At 28.8% G+C, this 18,325-nt stretch overlaps 2 protein-coding genes across 2 annotated transcripts; one reads left to right on the top strand and one right to left on the bottom strand.

The window, feature by feature from the left end:
- Positions 1-9,664: 9,664 nt before the first annotated feature.
- Positions 9,665-13,665, top strand: LOC113386264 (probable tubulin polyglutamylase TTLL1). The gene is made up of 9 exons (XM_026624055.1): positions 9,665-9,711; positions 11,199-11,301; positions 11,790-11,887; positions 11,960-12,159; positions 12,337-12,520; positions 12,620-12,821; positions 12,962-13,192; positions 13,330-13,439; positions 13,530-13,665. Exons 1-9 carry the CDS (start codon positions 9,665-9,667, stop codon positions 13,663-13,665), a joined length of 1,311 nt encoding a protein of 436 aa, XP_026479840.1.
- A 467-nt stretch (positions 13,666-14,132) lies between these two features.
- On the bottom strand, positions 14,133-18,039 carry LOC113386263. The gene is made up of 6 exons (XM_026624054.1): positions 17,706-18,039; positions 17,529-17,633; positions 15,184-15,260; positions 14,950-15,100; positions 14,649-14,860; positions 14,133-14,217 (listed from the first exon to the last, which is right to left on the bottom strand). Exons 1-6 carry the CDS (start codon positions 17,898-17,900, stop codon positions 14,133-14,135), a joined length of 825 nt encoding a protein of 274 aa, XP_026479839.1. The 5' UTR covers positions 17,901-18,039.
- Between the last annotated feature and the right edge of the window lie 286 nt (positions 18,040-18,325).

Genomic DNA, 18,325 nt, shown 5'->3' with positions numbered 1-18,325 from the left:
TCGTCCTGAGATTTTGTCAATGGTTCTTCAACTTTATAATATATGAACAACAAGGAAACTTATCCATTAGTTAAATGGAGTTTCATAAATATTCACTTATATTAGGCGGCGTCCATTAGTGACGTGAGCGATTTTTTAAGGATTTTGTGACCCTCCCTCCTCCTTGGTGATACATGGTGATATTCAACATTAACCAACCTTCCTTTCCCACCAAACATCACCAAAAGGTTTGATTTTTTTTAAAAATCAGTTAAAAAATAAATATACGTGATATCTTACTATATCCCTCCCTCCTCCACGTGATACTTTGTGATTTTTTGTATCGGTTCATCCAAACGCCTGAAATTATCGAGAAAAAAATGTCTTCACACATACACACACATCCATTTTTTTAAGGTATGCCAAAATGTTCAGAAACCTCTAAAACGTAAAGAAATGCAAAAATTTTGAATTTCGATTTTTGGCTTATTACTATAACTTGCCCTACGGAAAGTTAAAAATAAAACTTTGCTTAAATATAATACTAGAAGTAAATAGTTTTAACCATTTTTCAGCATAAATAATTTCGTGTTTTATGTGGCCAAAATATTTTTAATAATAATTTTTGTTTAAAATATACTTATTAGAATCCCGAGTCTAATTGCTATAAGGCAAGACAAACTTGTTAAATATCCCACATTAAAATTCGTGTTTACGAATTGTTTATGAATTATTACTATTTGGAGAAACTGTGTTGTAAACTAGACTGCATGACCTTGCGACAAAAAATCAGAAATTACAAACTGATGCAAACATGCTAGGCGAATAAAATATAAAAGTTCTAAATATTATATAAAATTTCATTAATGCTTTTTAATTCAAATTCATTATATTATACTTTTGAAAATTTTCTAAAAAAATATCTCCGGTGATTATTGTTACATCATTATTAAATCAACAAAATAAAAGTAAACCAACAAAACATAAGTACCTACTCAGAAAATAAGCAACATATGTCCCAATAGTTGTTTATAACAATAAGTCAGAAATTTCAATAAAGCTTTAATATATATTTTTTATAAAGTTAATAATCTAATATTTTTATGCAACGTATATTAATAACAAATAATTACATCAATATTGTGATGTCTGATAATTATGTTTTTAACACCTGTATCGAATTGTGAATAAACTAGAACTCAAAATTTATTAAAATAAAAACTTGCAATAAATGTACTTAAAAATAAATTGCAATTTTTAAATAAAAAGTTACACATAGGTTATGCTCCCCTGAAATTATTCCATGTTCGATCACTTGTCTCATTATCTTTATTGAGAGGTCAAAATTTTTCTTTCCTCGTTATTTTGGAACTGTACCTGTTTTGACGTAAATGGTTCCTCATTTTAAGTTGTATCATCAATAATAATAACGGTAATTACAGAATTCGTATGAAATCGACATTTATATTTAAGGAATATATTTAAATCTCAATGAATAGAAATACGAGATACAAACTCTACAAGAGAAAAAATCAGTTGATCAAACAATCGCTATTATTGGATATTTATATTATCCATTTTTATAAGTTATTAATTAATGTTTTAAGATTATGAGATTGAATTGAATTGAAAACAGTCAAATAATTAATTCTAGCAGGTGATAAAATGAAGGGTCTCAATAAACTGGCACGATTTATTGGCTTGATTTTAGCCCTAGAAATTTTCCAATAAAAAGAGAACGATTATTATTCTAAAATAGTGTCGCATTTGTATGAACTATGGACATGTTTAAAAACATTGTTTTTCACAAAATAGCCATTTTTAAAAAAAAATTTGATATTCTCAAATTAGAAAAAAACATAAAAATCGTAATTTAGAGATGGAGATAAAGTTCATACTGATGAGAAGCCTATAAAGAAAACTGTAACAATTTCAAGAAAATTGGTTCGGTAAAAGTTGAGAAATCGTGGGTATTGTATGAAAAAAGCAAACAGAGAAGCATCAACGTAATCATACAGCTGTACCTCAAAAAAATTTTTTTTTGAAAGTACTCTTGTACATATATTGTTGAATTCTATTTGAACTTCTAGATTGGAATACCCCTTTAGTAGACTAATTTTAATTATTATTTAAAACATGTAGATTCTTCATGAGAATTGTAGAACTACCAAATATTTAGATTTAATTTATTAAAAAAACTTCTGAATAAAATTATTTGAGTTCTTCTGAGTAAAGAGTCAACCATACGCCTTCTTTTTATTCTAAACTGGCAGAATATCGAATACCAACTGAATTACTACCTTCTTCAATAAATATATAAAATCTTTCTACATTGTATCTAACCCTATTCTTGGCGATTATTTTTTCATTCTGTGTTATTTTTAGAAAACTCTTTCATAGAAACTGTCGTCTTAATTACGTTGTCGAGTTCATTCATTGACACCCTTAAAAAAGGTTTTCTCAAAACCACGTCTTAGAGAAAAAAGAAGACTGAATTTTAATTTGTGATCATTGATCGCAAATGATGTCTTCGGACAACTCGATGAATATTTTAATCGTCGTCCCTCGAATTAAGAAGCGGATTAATAAAAATATAGAGGTAAATTCTACTAAGAAAGTTGAAAGAAAATTTTATCAATGCTCACAACAGGCGTTTGATTTTCACTTGATATAGCATTTGAGTTCTATAACCTCAAGTGGAAAATTGATTTCATACTGATTGATATCAAGCTGGGTCAGTTGGACCCAGGACCGGTTTGTACTATCCCACGTTCATAGTCATTACACAACGACTGTTCATTTTTAGAGCAGTAAATTTAGTGAATCCATTATGTTTCTTACAAAACTTTCTTGTTACTCGTTATCGTCTCCATATGATTGATTAATGATGCCAATGACCAATAATTAATAAAACAGTTATCAAGCAATTAATTTCAAAGCGTAAAACACTCTGTTCATACATATTCAAACATTTAACAAATAGATTTTAATTAAATATTTGTTCACACATTTACACTGTCGTGAACTGTAAATATCATGGATATTGTTATATATATATTTAATAATAGCGATAAACTTTAGGCCATACAATTAAATCTGAAGGACTTGGATGTTCGACAACTGACACATTTTAAATATCTTATCAAAAGTGTCTAGTGTTTGACACATTATTGACCCAATGAATCATTAAAGAATTCCAATAATAAAAAATACACTGTTATAAAATTTCTAATTGATGTGTAAAATTGTTTTATTCAGTGGGAAATGATAAATGAGTATTAATTGACTTATGAATAAAGTAAAAGAAGTTTTCCCCTCTTTAAAAAAAAAATTGTCTGGTTTCTCTACTTGCAGTGTGATATGTAAAATTAAGGCTTCGAAGTTTTGTCAAATTGTAAGTTTACTTAAACTTTATTAATTTAATTTATAATTAATTTACTGAAGACTTGTTAAAACATAAAATGTGTGGAATAAAATAGTAAAGCTGTAAGCTGTAAGTTTTTCATATACAAATCTTATCTTATGTTATCTTATCTTATCTTATATATTAGAGCGGGTCGATTTGCATGAGTTAAAAAAGTCGCATAGGAACATATGATTTTCGGATACTAGAGATCAAAATAAGATACTTTGTTGAAGAAATTATAACTCTAAAATGAATTCTGATTTTCCTGGGGTCAAATTTTGGAAAACTCCGTTTTGACTCAAATAGAGTGCCCCAATCGGGTCCAAATGTATGATCAACCCCCAACTAAATTTGAAAGGCAGATCCACCCATGCCCGTGGTTCTTCCCCTGGGACCCCCCTGAGAGGTTTTTCGAAATTTAACCCTTATCTTTGGGTCAATGCACGGGACATCAGAATTCATTTTAGAGGTATGGTTTCTTCAGCAAAGTATCTTATTTTGATTCCTAGAATCCGAAAATCATATATATATATATATATATATATATATAAATATTTTTGAACTATTTTTTTTTAATAATTTAAATTTTCAGTAAAGACCAATATAATTAATCGCCAACATCCATACCTATAACTCAATTTTATTCCATTTAATAATTTATTATTAATTTAATTTAATTTATTAATTTTTGATGAACATAATTTCATTTCTAGTGAGTATTTATTTAATGTTCAAAATTCCAATTTTTCAAAACTTCTGGAAAACATTTCATATATAACATATGCACCAAAACGTGCAAATGATCATAAATAAAAAAATGAATAATTTTTTTGTTGAAAAAAAAGGAGGCCCTTAGTTAAGGAAAATAAAACCAAAAATTTATCCAAAATAAAAAGTATAATCATAAGCTATTAAAAAAAATATGAAGCCTACCATATCTTGAATGGCGAATGTGATATTTAATTTAACAAATCAAATGTCTTCAACTAAAAAAAAATCAAATTTATTCGACGTTTTTGTTTTGGAAATTGTGTAGAAAAATGTATTAATTTACCTTAAACAATTGCAATATTTAAACTTATATTTAATTTTTTTGTCAACATTGATAAACATTTTGGAGACAAATCCATGTACAACAGATTCTATTTCAGTTCATACAGTTTCGCCCGTCAGTCATTTAAAAATAATTTTACCACAATGCATAATATGGCATTTTCATTAAACATTTTAGAAATCTGATTTTTCTCATGACATGAAATTATGCAAGTGCATCGATAATTCTTTCCATGTAGCAATATATTTTTTATTTTAAGAAAAATCACGCCGTCGTGAGGCGTTCTTAATGAATTCGAAACGATTAAAAATCATGCGTCCTTGAATAATTAATATTCATTTTTTTTTCTATCAACCCTCATTGTTGAATATCATTATTTGATTCGCTTATAAAAAGGAAAACTTAATAATTTTTCGTTCATTACGAGTTCTGACAGTGTATTGTTTCATTTTTTGATAAATTACGTAACAGTTAACGAATTTAGGTATAAATATGCAGTCGGAAACGAGCAACCGGATCACTATAGTATTATTCGTAATGATAGCAAATGCGTAAGTTCAATTTTCTAAGTTTTAAAGCCGTGGAAAAAAATTTACTAAACACAATAATATAATAAATGATAAGTTCTCATATTTTCACTCAGTGAAAATTTTGTGCTGCTTGCTTTCCCCAAAAGTATTTTTATTCAATTCAAATAATAAACTATTGCCTATGTGCTTTTGTGAAAGGTGTAAAAGTGATTTTGTGAATATTTTTTGATACAATATCAATCGTGATCTCAGTATTATTTTTTTTTTAATTTATATAGTAAATTATGCAAAAAATAGTGCATAACAATTATGTATATAAATCATTTTGTATATAAATGTTATGTTATTATGAAAAATATCACATTGTTTAAATAATATTTGAACATATAATATAAAATGTATCCCCTCTGCCAGTTTATATATAAGTCATATTGACATCCTACATACCTCATATAAAATTAAATGATATACATTTTATAATATATATTTTCTATAATTTTTATTTCTATTTCTAGATGGATCGTCAGTAGCCGTCGACCACATTTTTGTAATTTTCAACCAAAAGTAGATCCCGAAGACTGCGTTTATGGATTTAATACAAATATATGTGGAATATTTTGCAATAGCGTAAGTAAATATTAACAGAAATATATAATATGCCTTTATTTAAATTTAAATATAAAATTGTAGTGCGTGATGCTAGTAGCAATACTCCTCCGAAACGGTTTGTCCGATTTTTATGAAATTTTATAATAACGATCAGTATAACTGACAATGAGAATCTGACAAGTTGTTCGAGACAACATCTATTTTTTACCCCTAAATGGTAAGAGTAGGCCACCGGTGGCCCTTATGTTTTATTTTTGCCCAACTATTTGTTTCAGTTTTTTATAATTAGTATTTAATACAGCTTTAAATTATAACCCTACTAGCACAAACCTCTATTTCGTAAAAGTGATTTTAATAATCAAATGATTTTTTATCCAGCTTCCAGTGTTCTATGTATTAATGTTTTTTTACTGAATTTCGATTAAAATTTTCTTGAGCTTGTGGAAAACCTTGCATTTTACTTCAAAAACAATTTAATTTTATCAAGGGTTGTCCTCCACCAAAAACATTTTTTTAAATTTTGGGACCAATTTATTTTAGTTGTTAATAATGTGGAATAGAAAAACAAATACCATCACCAAAATTCTATTACCAAAATCTCTATTGCACTATTGGTCTCTATATTCAATGGTCTCTCACAATATCTATCTATAATAGTAGCTCATGCTACTATTATCCACCCATAGTAATCTTATATAGATCCATACTACCATTCATATCAACATTCGTATAATACAGCGTTGCCATCTAGGCATAGCTAACACAAGTGAATAAAGTAGTAAATAAATGAATACCTAGTGGGGGGCATGGCATAGTGCCTTAAGGCAAATTGCTGGCACTTTTTGTACCAAAAAAAAAATTTTTAAAAGGTTAACATTTTTGAAAAAAAAAATTACTTTGAAAAAATTAGATTTTTGACAAACTATAAAATTTAGATTTTTTTTTTTGGAAAAAAGACTTCGAAAAAAAATGTTTTCTTTATTTTGAAATATTTTGGAAGTTCTGAACTTTTCTCAAAGCAATCGTACTTCTTTAACTGCATAGAGACGAAATATCGAAACGCGTAAGCGCCGCGTCGCCGTCTCACGTATAAACATTGGTACGGAATCCATAGGAATGTAAACAAAATTTATACTTAAAAAATAATAATTTTTTCTTACTTTTTTCACTAGATCTCCAAAATCACTAGACCTGCCTTTATGAAAATTTAATCAATTGTTCATCTTGTCAATAAAAGTACAATGTTTTTTGAATTATTAAAATCGAACGGTCCGTTCTCTGAAAAACTGAGTTACCGTTTTTGGCACTTTTTGCCTTCGGAACGGCTAGACCTGCCTTCGCCAAAAACTAATCGGCACGTCTCCTTATCCATACGATTCGAATGTTTTTTGAATTATTCAAATCGGTTGATCGGTGTTCCCAAAATCGTTGACGAAAATTTGTATCCGCACGCACACACACACACACAAACACATACACATACATACATCCGTTTTTTTACAAAGTATGCCAAAATGTTCAGAAACCTCTGAAACGTAAAGATATATAAAAAAATTTATTTTTGATTTTTTGCGATTACTATAACTTACCCTACGGAGAGTTAAGAAAATAAATACATGAAATTTTTCTATCTAGGGTCCATTGGGTCCATGTGACCGCTACAACGCATCATGTGGCAGTGGCCTGAATTGCGTATGTGGGACGTGTTTGGGATGTTCCACGGACACCATCGAATGTGTCAACCTGGCCACCGACAGCAACCTGAGGCTCGAATGCAAGCGACATGGGCACAAAGAAAGGTTCAACCGGATACCTCATCCGAAGCTGATGCTAGTCAATGAAGCAAACGACTATTTTGAAACTTTGACACGAGATTAAAAATTCTGACTCACAGACTCGATACTTCGATAATTATTGTCAATGTTATTATTTTTTATGAAATACTCTTCATATTAACACGTTAAATTTTCTGATATTATCGTGGCGATTGACGTGTTAATTGAGGTGCCATTCGAATTTACATGCATTGATGAAAAAAATGGAGTAGATAATGAAAATTGTTAAAATGTATTTATCTGTGATAATTACGAAATTTATTTAAGGAAATGGTTCGTGTTAATAATATTGATGAAATAAAATCCTAGTTTTTGGCGAGATAAGATAACAAATGCATTAAATTTGAATGGCCCTTAAAGACCATTTAACTCGTATGTGCGCGAAATTTTACCCATTTTAATCGACAATTCATATAAAAGCTGATCAAAAAATTACATCCTCCCAATATATCAAATTCAAAATTTACCAAACCTGAAACACTATTACATTCCCGACTATTTATTTCAAGAAAAACAAACATGAACTCCGTGTTTTCCAACTTGTGGAACGCGAGATTGTTGCAAAGAGGAAGTACAGGTGCTTACAAATTTTAATTTCAAAAAACGTTAAAATGATAGATATGAAAAATCAATGACTAAACACGAATAAATATTTTGATGTATATCGAGATATCGGAAGCGCTGCATTATTATTCAAAAAATGGGAGGGTGCTGTACAAACAGGTTGAAAACCACTGCATTAACTAGATATGATTCATTTTCAATTCCTATGAGCATAGAGCTTTTTACATGACATCCCTTATAACGAATGCTTTGCTCGTTTTGTTAGATTTAATTTGTTTTTTTTTTTTTATTTGAACGATTCCCTGAGCTATGAAATATATCAAAAATAGGCAAATGCACAAAAAATATTCGAAACCACAAGTGCGACAAAGAATATCAATAATCCTATTTTCTATTCCTAAACATATTGTTTGCTTAAATCTCATCAAGATCATGTTTCTTGACAGATGTCCTGAAGATGGAACGTACCTAGTTCCAAAACGTTGACAGTAAACAAATAATTAAATAAAGAAATTGTTTATTAAAAACTTTTCTTGTTTTTTTATTTTGTATTATTTTTGGATTCTTGTTCGAAACTCTACAAAATATACACAAATCCAAGACTCTACCATTCAATATATATATATATATATATATATATATATATATATTTCAATACTTTTTCAAGAAATCATCTAATTATTAATACTGTGTTTAGTTTACCATATAAACCGATTTAAATTACCTTTACAAACAGCATTGGTAAACATTGCATTATTAAAAAAGTACTTAAATAACCTGTCACTGGTATAAATGTATCATTTAAAAAATTAAATTTGGTTAGTTTTTTTAACGCAGAAAATATAAGTAGTAGACTGGAAAAGCGCAAATTAACCGAACGCTCACCTATCAGTTAAATGGTCTCAATAGTGACTGTGAAGCAACATGTGATTTTAATAATATTTCCTCATTTGTATTTGTGAATCTATTAGGTTTTGAAAAATAATTTTAAGCCATTTTATTTATCCATTGAAGCATGCAGCATAAAAAACAAACTAAATATTGTTTTAGCTTTTTTAATGATGCTTGTGTAAATTTTAACTCAAAACTACTTTCTCTGATATTCAAAGTGTTAAAGTTTAATAAAAATATTTGAAAACACCTTTTATGCTATATATAAAGAATAATAAATGAATAATATGAAAAAAGAATTTTCATTGAAATTTGTCCATCATTCCAATTTTATGATCCAGGAACTGAAAAGAAGTGAAAAAGTAATGGGGTGTTAGAACCAGCCAGATTTTTTATTTTAATAATGAAAAATGTTATATTAAGTTTAAAATTTACTATTACTCTAAATAGCTGACTGACTTTGATATCAGACTTTCATGGTTATTTTCCTTGTTCTTAGATGAAAGAATATTATAATTAAAAAATTGTTATATAAACCTTAATTAATTAAATAATGAAAAATGCAAATAATGAATTCTATATATCAGATTAATTTATTTTTACTATTTTTTCTAAAATCAATCGCAGCATAGATTAAAAAACCGTTGGAACACCTTTCTCCACCTTACCGACGGTGATGCTAATAATATTGATCAATCAAGTTTGTATTTTTATCAGAACAATGGCTTTTCTTCTACGAAAATAAATTAATGACATTTTTGACGTTTTATTTGTGTAATACAATTATTTTTCTAAAATGACAGAATCTAAAAGAGCTACCACAGCTAACCCGATGTATGGCAGGTAAGACATTGAATTCGACACAAGAATTTAAGCATAAGTTTACATGTTTTTGAACATTGATGTCAAAACTTCCAAAATTGTCTAAATTTTAATCCGTGAACAATATTTCAATATGCATGATTCCTACTTCAAATATTGCGATAACTTTTGATATTAAATATGACACTTGTTAAATTGGAAGTCTTTTTGAAGTAACTGATAAAATAAAATCGATCGATTATGTGGCTTACTTGAGTTTAATTAATATTTAAAATTAAAGAATATAATAACCAAAAATAATAATTGCTTTTCTTATGAAAAGATAGTATCTAAAATTTCATATGCAATCTTTATTTTTTTCTATTATATTTAGGCTTAGGCTAATAATTCTCAAAAACCATGATCCAGAAAAACCCAGAAATACTAATTGCTTTTCTTATGAAGAGATAGTATCAAAAATGTCATGTGCTATCTTTATTTTTGTTCTATTATATTTAGGCTTAGGCTAACAATCTTCAAAGACCACGATCTCTTTGTTTCGATCATATTATTAGAACTATCCTTTCTCTATATATAATTCGTGCGATTTTTTTTTTTAAATTTAATTTGTTGAAAAAATATTTAACAAGGAATTAAGAAGGCTAAATGCTTCTTGATATGATGATTAATAATACAAATATTCCTGGTAAATTTCGAGTTTTCATTCATATTCACTTTAAAACGTAGAATGGCAATACGAACCTTGGAAAAGTAGATAATGTGATATGCTTCCCAGATCGTCGATTCGATTTCTGGTTTATTTTTAATTCTGGTTTTTTCATATTTTTTCGTTTCTTTGTAACCATTTTAAGATTTTTTTTAAATAATGAACCGCACATTTTATATAAATTTACCATTACAACCACCGACATTTCTTCAAATGCAATTATTGGAAAAATGTCTGTCCTATAAATTGGCATAAGTATAGTTATTAAATTTCACAAAGTACGCGCCCTTTTCATAATGTTAATAAAAATATTTCGTTGAAATTTTACAAAAATATTTAATGATTTGCATAATATTTCATATCTTGGATGCATTTATATATTTATGAGCACACAAAAATGAATTCACAAATTGTTTAGAACATAGAAGTATGTCTATCTAAATTATTTTTACAGTTTCATAGTTTGGTGTCATGGCATTGATTAATAAAAAATTATAAACATATATTTTATCATTCAAAATTAATAGAACCGGGAATCGAATCGACAGAAGCATATCAGTCCAACAAAGGCTGCCAAGGATTGCATTGTCGGCGTATTATAAATTAAGGTATGTAATTAAGGTACAACCTCGTACATAATTTTATTATAAAATAATCTTTATTCATTCATTTAATCCTACTCAATTTGTTTTTAAAACTCATCAAATTTATGCGTGATTCAATACTAAGCCTAAAAATTTAAGGACATTCAAAATAATTCAATTTTTTAAGTAAAAGTCTAATTGTAGTTTACTAATTTTAGAGTGGCCGCACCTTCATATGCCGAAAAGGTGCGATTAGCTTTTTGCACAGACACCGATAAATCAGTAATAGTTAATAACTGTGAAAAAAGAGGATGGATTCAAGTAAGTATAATAATAATTATAGAATTTTATACAATTTTTGAAAGGCACCTAACTCATTATTATATTGGATTTATTAATATAAGTAAAAATCAGAATTTAGTGAGGCACTTATAGTTTATGCTGAAGAGAATTCTATAAAGAGCACTCTATAAAAATTTCAAGAAAATCAGTCCAGGCGACTGAGTTGTACGAATTGATTCGATGCAGTTTCTGGTCTTATAAAAGTGTTATTTTAACACACCAAAAAATCTAAAATGCATGTAGTGGCATCGTGCCTTACACCGTTACGAAATGTTCGATGAATATTAAATGTTTTCAAATAGATTATTTTTGAGAATAATTATTAAGTTACTAAAGGTCTAAGTCTAAGTTTATAACAATATGACCCAAGACAACGATGGGTTGTAAGAACGGATTTAGCATTCAGTTTCAAAATAAATTGTTAATATTAAAAAAGATTATCACTATTGCAATATTGTATTATTAAGGTTAGCCCAGACGACGATTGGAATTTCTATTGGTCCAGCATTCAGACTCTGCGTTCTCTATACAGTGTGGATAGCGGATACCGTCTTCATGATAATCAGTAACCAACAGTTTGATTAATTATAACAAATATATTGCCATAAAATTTAATCCCATGATTTGTTTTATACAGAATCATAAACCATTTTCCTAACCATTACGAAATATCGCGGAAGGATTTGCTTGTGAAGAACATAAAACGTTACCGAAAGGAATTGGAACGCGAAGGTTCTCCTCTTGCAGAAAAAGTGGAAGTCAATACCCCATGTTTTCCTTTGGGAACGCGATATTTGCATTTGGATTTCATACCAGTCACTTTTGTCTTACCAGCAGGTAATAAGATTATACTAGAATAACTGTAGCTAAATCAATAAAATCAACACACAAGGAAAAGCCAAACCAAATGTTGAAATATGAATATTATAAAAAAATATGAATAATTCCAAAGGTTGCAATATAAATAGAGACAAAAACTCAACAAAATTGAATTTTATATTATCTTTTTTGCAGATTATAATATGTTTGTTGAAGAATACAGAAAATCTCCTCAGAGTACCTGGATTATGAAACCATGTGGTAAATCACAGGGAGCTGGAATATTTCTCATAAATAAATTATCTAAATTAAAAAAATGGAGCAGAGAAGCCAGGACGCCATTTCATCAGCTCACAAAGGAAAGCTATGTAATATCCAGGTTAATGAAGATGAGATAATATTTGTTAGCCGAATATAAAGACACAAACTGTTCACATATAACAACATTGCTCGTTATCTTTTCCATTACTGATTTTAGGTACATTGATAATCCTCTACTAATTGGTGGTAAAAAGTTTGACTTGCGCCTGTACGTACTGGTGACCTCATTTCGTCCCCTTAAAGCATACCTTTTCCGATTGGGTTTCTGTCGTTTCTGCACCGTAAAATATGACACCAGTGTCACCGAATTGGATAATATGTATGTTCATCTAACTAACGTTAGCGTCCAAAAACACGGAGTAAGTATAGAATACCAACTTAAATCATTTACTATTACTGGATGCAAATGCTATGTTGGTACTGTAGAATTAATTACCTTCCACCTCAAGTTTTATTATAAAGTATCCTGATTTCTCAGCTATTTATTATTATTCCTTAGGGGGAATACAATACTATGCACGGAGGAAAATGGTCAGTTCAAAATCTAAGATTATATTTGGAAGCAACTCGAGGAAAAGCTGTTACTGATAGATTATTTGGAACTATATCTTGGACTATAACACATTCTTTAAAAGCAGTTGCACCAGTTATGGCCACAGACAGGCATTGTTTTGAATGCTATGGATATGATATTATAATTGATAACCAACTTAAGCCATGGTTAATAGAGGTAATAATAAATAAAAATATCATAGAGGTTTGTAGTGGTACCATGATGAAATCATTCAATTACTCATTTATAAACCATCTATTCACAGAGAATTTGTAACAAAAATAAATTTTTATCATATCGAACTCTTATTTCAGGTCAATGCGTCCCCTTCATTAACATCAACTACCGTCAATGATAGAATTTTAAAATACAAGTTGATTGACAATATTATGTCAGTAGTGTTACCCCCAGATGGAATACCAGAGTAAGTAGAAAAATGAAATAGAATTTTTAATTATCATTAAAGTTAAGAAATTACCTGGAATCATAAAATTTGGGATTCTTTTCTACTTAGTGTCCGGTGGAATAAAATACCCAGTCCAGACAAGCTTGGTAATTTTGAATTATTGATTGATGAGGAATTAGCTGCATTGGAAGCTTCCCAAGAAGCAACACCCAATGTTAGGCAACGAAGTTCAAGATGGAAATAACATTTACCACTTCTCAAACTTTAATCTTGATACCAAAATTATATTATCTATTATTAAGAGTGAAATTTAAAAATCAATTATTACATAAAATCTATTGTTAAATTAATCTTAATTTGTGAAATATACATAAAATTTACTAATTTATTAAGTAAATTATTGGTTTGATCTCAACCTTATAAATTGGTACCTCTGTTAATTTTGTGAAAATGAATGTTGTTTATAATGAATTTACAAAATATTTTAATTGCTCATAATCTTATCTGTTAATTATCAATATCATATTATTTAAATTCCTACTGGTGCCCATCCCTTAGATTTATTTAGGGATATTCTATTCCTTAGGGTGAAGGAAATAAAACCGTAATTTAATTCAATTACAATATAAATTTTATTATTATTAAGTATTACTAAAAATTATTATTATTATTATATCAAATTTACATTGTTAAAATGTTATGTATGTATAATTATTCTCCTAGTAGATTCATATCAACACTTAAACAATCTTCTCCAATATTACTTGGTGAAGTCTCCAACAAATCATTAGACTCACTAAAATTATATAAAACTAGTTTGAGCAAGTTTATTTTTTAGAATTATCTTAATTATATTATATTTTATAGAATTTGTTTAAATTATTTTTATCGTATATTTATATTATCTATAAATTTTTTTTTTCATATTTATAATTTTCTCTTGAGAATGTTTTTCTTATATATATATATTTTTGTTATATCTTATATATTGTAATCACACATGTAATTTGTTTATGAGAGATACTGCTCTTTTTGTTATTATATTGACTAAAATATTAAGATTAAAATTTTAAGAGATTTAAAAATGAGAAATTAATATGATATTTGAATAGTCTATTAAATAATTTCAAGACGATGTCATTTTTTCCTTGTCATATTGCTTAATTTTTTTCATCTGATTTTTCATTTGATGAAATGTTAATTATTTGGATAAAAAACTGAAATTACCTGTCAAGAGAAGGATCATTGCTGAACATTTCAGTGGGAACTGTAGGTGGAGCTCTTTCTGATAATAGTTCACGATAGCCACCACTTTGGCGTGATTGCAAATGCCGTTCAACTTCCTCTGCTGTTAACCGACCATCTGACAGAGTTACACCGCTGTTTGTTATTGTTGACATACTTGGTAAGGTCACCCTTGGAGGTGTTGATTCAGGTTGCTATAATAATAAAAACATATATATCTTATTAAAAATATAAAACAGATAATGTAATTATTGTTATTTGTGAAGAAAAAAAATTCACATACCTGTGTTCTAACTTGTGTGGATGCCACATTGACCTGCCGATTTTGTTTAACAGGTATAGTCCTCTTTTTCTTAGCAGGAGGAGGCTGTGGTTTTCCAATGTTTACGTTCTGTGCAGACCCATGATTGCTTGATTGAAAACTATCACGTTTCCTGCAGAAATATTATTAATAGTATTTTTAGTATTAATAGTAATTTTAGTAATGTAATATTATAAATGTTAGCAAACAAGATACCTTTTAATAGTTTCTGATCGCTGAGGTTCTTCATCAGATGTCTCAGTTTCTTCACTCTCAGAAGAACTGGGATCGACCTAAAAGAAATTACAATGTAACTAGTTGGTTTGGTATTTAGCCTTGAGGCAAATTACATGAACTTCCCGATATATGTAAACAATCGACTTGATCAAAAAAATGTGTAAATAATATACTTCATCAATCCTACTTTAAAAAAAACGATAATAATTTTAGCAAAGTTTGACGAATTTTTAAAATTAAACTACTTGTTGTAAGGCCGTAATATTACAGTAAGTTCTATAAGACCATGATGTATATCGCCAAAAAAAGTTCCATGAAAAAAGGCTTAAATTTTTTTTTCAACAGTTAATTACAAGAAAACGGCTCGGTAGATTTTCACCTAAAATTAATCAGCATCATTCCCAAATGATATCATTCGAACAGTTTTTGATTTTTCAAAATCGGTTCGGTAGGATGAGCTTAAATGTGGACGAAAATTTAACACTTTTTTTCAACAGTTAATTACAAGAAAACGGCTCGGTAGATTTTCACCTAAAATTAATCAGCATCATTCCCAAATGATATCATTCGAACAGTTTTTGATTTTTCAAAATCGGTTCGGTAGGATGAGCTTGAATGTGGACGAAAATTTAACACTTTTTTTCAACAGTTAATTACAAGAAAACGGCTCGGTAGATTTTCACCTAAAATTAATCAGCATCATTCCCAAATGATATCATTCGAACAGTTTTTGATTTTTCATAATCGGTTCGGTAGGATGAGCTTAAATGTGGACGAAAATTTAACACTTTTTTTCAACAGTTAATTACAAGAAAACGGCTCGGTAGATTTTCACATAAAATTAATCAGCATCATTCCCAAATGATATCATTCGAACAGTTTTTGATTTTTCATAATCGGTTCGGTAGGATGAGCTTAAATGTGGACGAAAATTTAACACTTTTTTTCAACAGTTAATTACAAGAAAACGGCTCGGTAGATTTTCACCTAAAATTAATCAGCATCATTCCCAAATGATATCTTTCGAACAGTTTTTGATTTTTTAAAATCGGTTCGGTAGGATGAGCTTAAATGTGGACGAAAAGTTCAACACTTTTTTTTCAAATTACGAAGAAACGGCTTGGCAGATCGTTGCACAAAACTGACAAACGATAGTCCTCACCGAAATACATCAAATGGCTTTTAAATTTCTAAAATCGGTTCAGGCGTTTTTGAGAAAACGTCGATCAAAAGTCTAATTTTGACAAATGCCAAAAAGACCATACTGATTTTTGCAAACTTTGACGAATTTTTAAAGCTGAACCAGTTGTCGTAGGGCCGTAATATTTTAGTATGACCTAGAAAACTATGGTATCTTTCGTCAAAAAAATAATCATAAAAATCGTCAAATTTTTTTTTTTAAAAACTTTATTACAAGAAAACGGCCCGGCCGATCTTTACCAAAAACTAATCAGCACGATTCCCAACCAATATCTATCGAACGGTTTTTTGAATTTTCAGAATCGATTCAGAATTGCGGGCTAAAACGTGGACGAAAAATTTTTCACTTTTCTGCAATTTACAAAGAAACGGCCCGGCCGATCGCCGCACAAAGCTCAGAGACGATAGTCCTCATCGAGATACATCAAATGGCTTTTAAATTTTTGAAATCGGTCCAACCGTTTTGGAGAAAACGTCGATTTACGGCAAAAATCTGTTCACACACACACACACACACACATACACACACACACACACACACACACACACACACACATACTTTTTCCAAATTTGGTCTCATTCGATTCAGAATGGCTCGAAACGTCGAGAAAACATAAAATTAGCGATTCGGATTTTTTGATGAAAACATAAACTTCTCCTTCGGGAAGTTAAAAAACTAGTATAAAACGATCAATACAATAAATATAAGAAAGTGATACAGATATATAAATTATAATTATATACTATTGGAACAGGGTTATGTATTACATCATTAATAAAAATGTATACTAATATGCTTCTGATTTTATATATGTTAATCCATATCCTATTGATATTTAAAACTAATAATGATATCAGTGGCAATACAATTTTGGCACAAAGTAAAGTCTAAATCCTACATTTGAATCCAAATATTATCCGGAAAAAAAAATCTTTGCACTAGATGAGATTTTAATGATTTATTAAGCAAAGTTACAATAAAAATACCTTGCCAGTAATATTTTTTAATAACGTAAATCACTAAACCTTGTGGGAATTAAAAATATGAAGTGTCTTTGATACAAATAAAAGCCGATGATTCATACATAAACTTAAATAATATACAGTAAAGAAATAATGTATACCTTCTCATACAGTAATAATCTGTCTAGTAGAAAACTTCTATCACGAGCTACTTTCAAATGGCGTCTTTGGCAAGATTGCAATGCACTTTGAAAGGATTCATTTTCCTGAAAAATATAGTAGATTTAAATAATTGTACAATCAAACCTTAAATGCTACTCATAAAAAATGGTTATTACATATAATAGGTACTTCAGTTTTCTTTTCAGGTTATGGTAAAGAACTTTATAATCGATAGGTGTTTGTTCATCCCTGCTATCATCGTCTGAATCGTTTGCTCCTAAATCTCTATCATCCTCGGCATCTTGCTCGAAATCATTGCCGGATTCCGATTGCATATTTGCCATTGAACGGCAATACCACCCGGACAACATTTTGCCGTCTTTCAGAACTTATTTTATGATAAGTATAAATAAATATTAATATAATACACTACTTATATTATTATTATATTGTCTAAGACTTATATAGTATTATTTAATGGATTCAATTTCATATCGATTCTTTGAGAGGTTATTTGTTAGCCATTTTGACAGTTTGACAGACTATGTTTATACCAACCCCATAGATTATAAACTGCAGATGTAATAGATGTCCAACGTAAAACCTTGTGCAAAGACTTTAGCAGCGCCTCTATCGGAAAATTTAAAAACAATTTACAACTAAACTAAATTATTAAAAAACAAAACTATTATATTATTATATAAGTTACTATATTCGAATTTATTTTATTATCTTTATTATTAAAAATATTCATAAATAATTTATATGACATATAACAAGCAATAACCGTTTGTCA

The sequence above is a fragment of the Ctenocephalides felis genome, unplaced genomic scaffold (assembly GCF_003426905.1).
Source record: "Ctenocephalides felis isolate EL2017-DRISC unplaced genomic scaffold, ASM342690v1 CF-g0.4_SCAFFOLD_03571, whole genome shotgun sequence".
NCBI lineage: Eukaryota > Metazoa > Arthropoda > Insecta > Siphonaptera > Pulicidae > Ctenocephalides > Ctenocephalides felis.
This window is presented reverse-complemented; position numbering and strand designations above follow the sequence as displayed.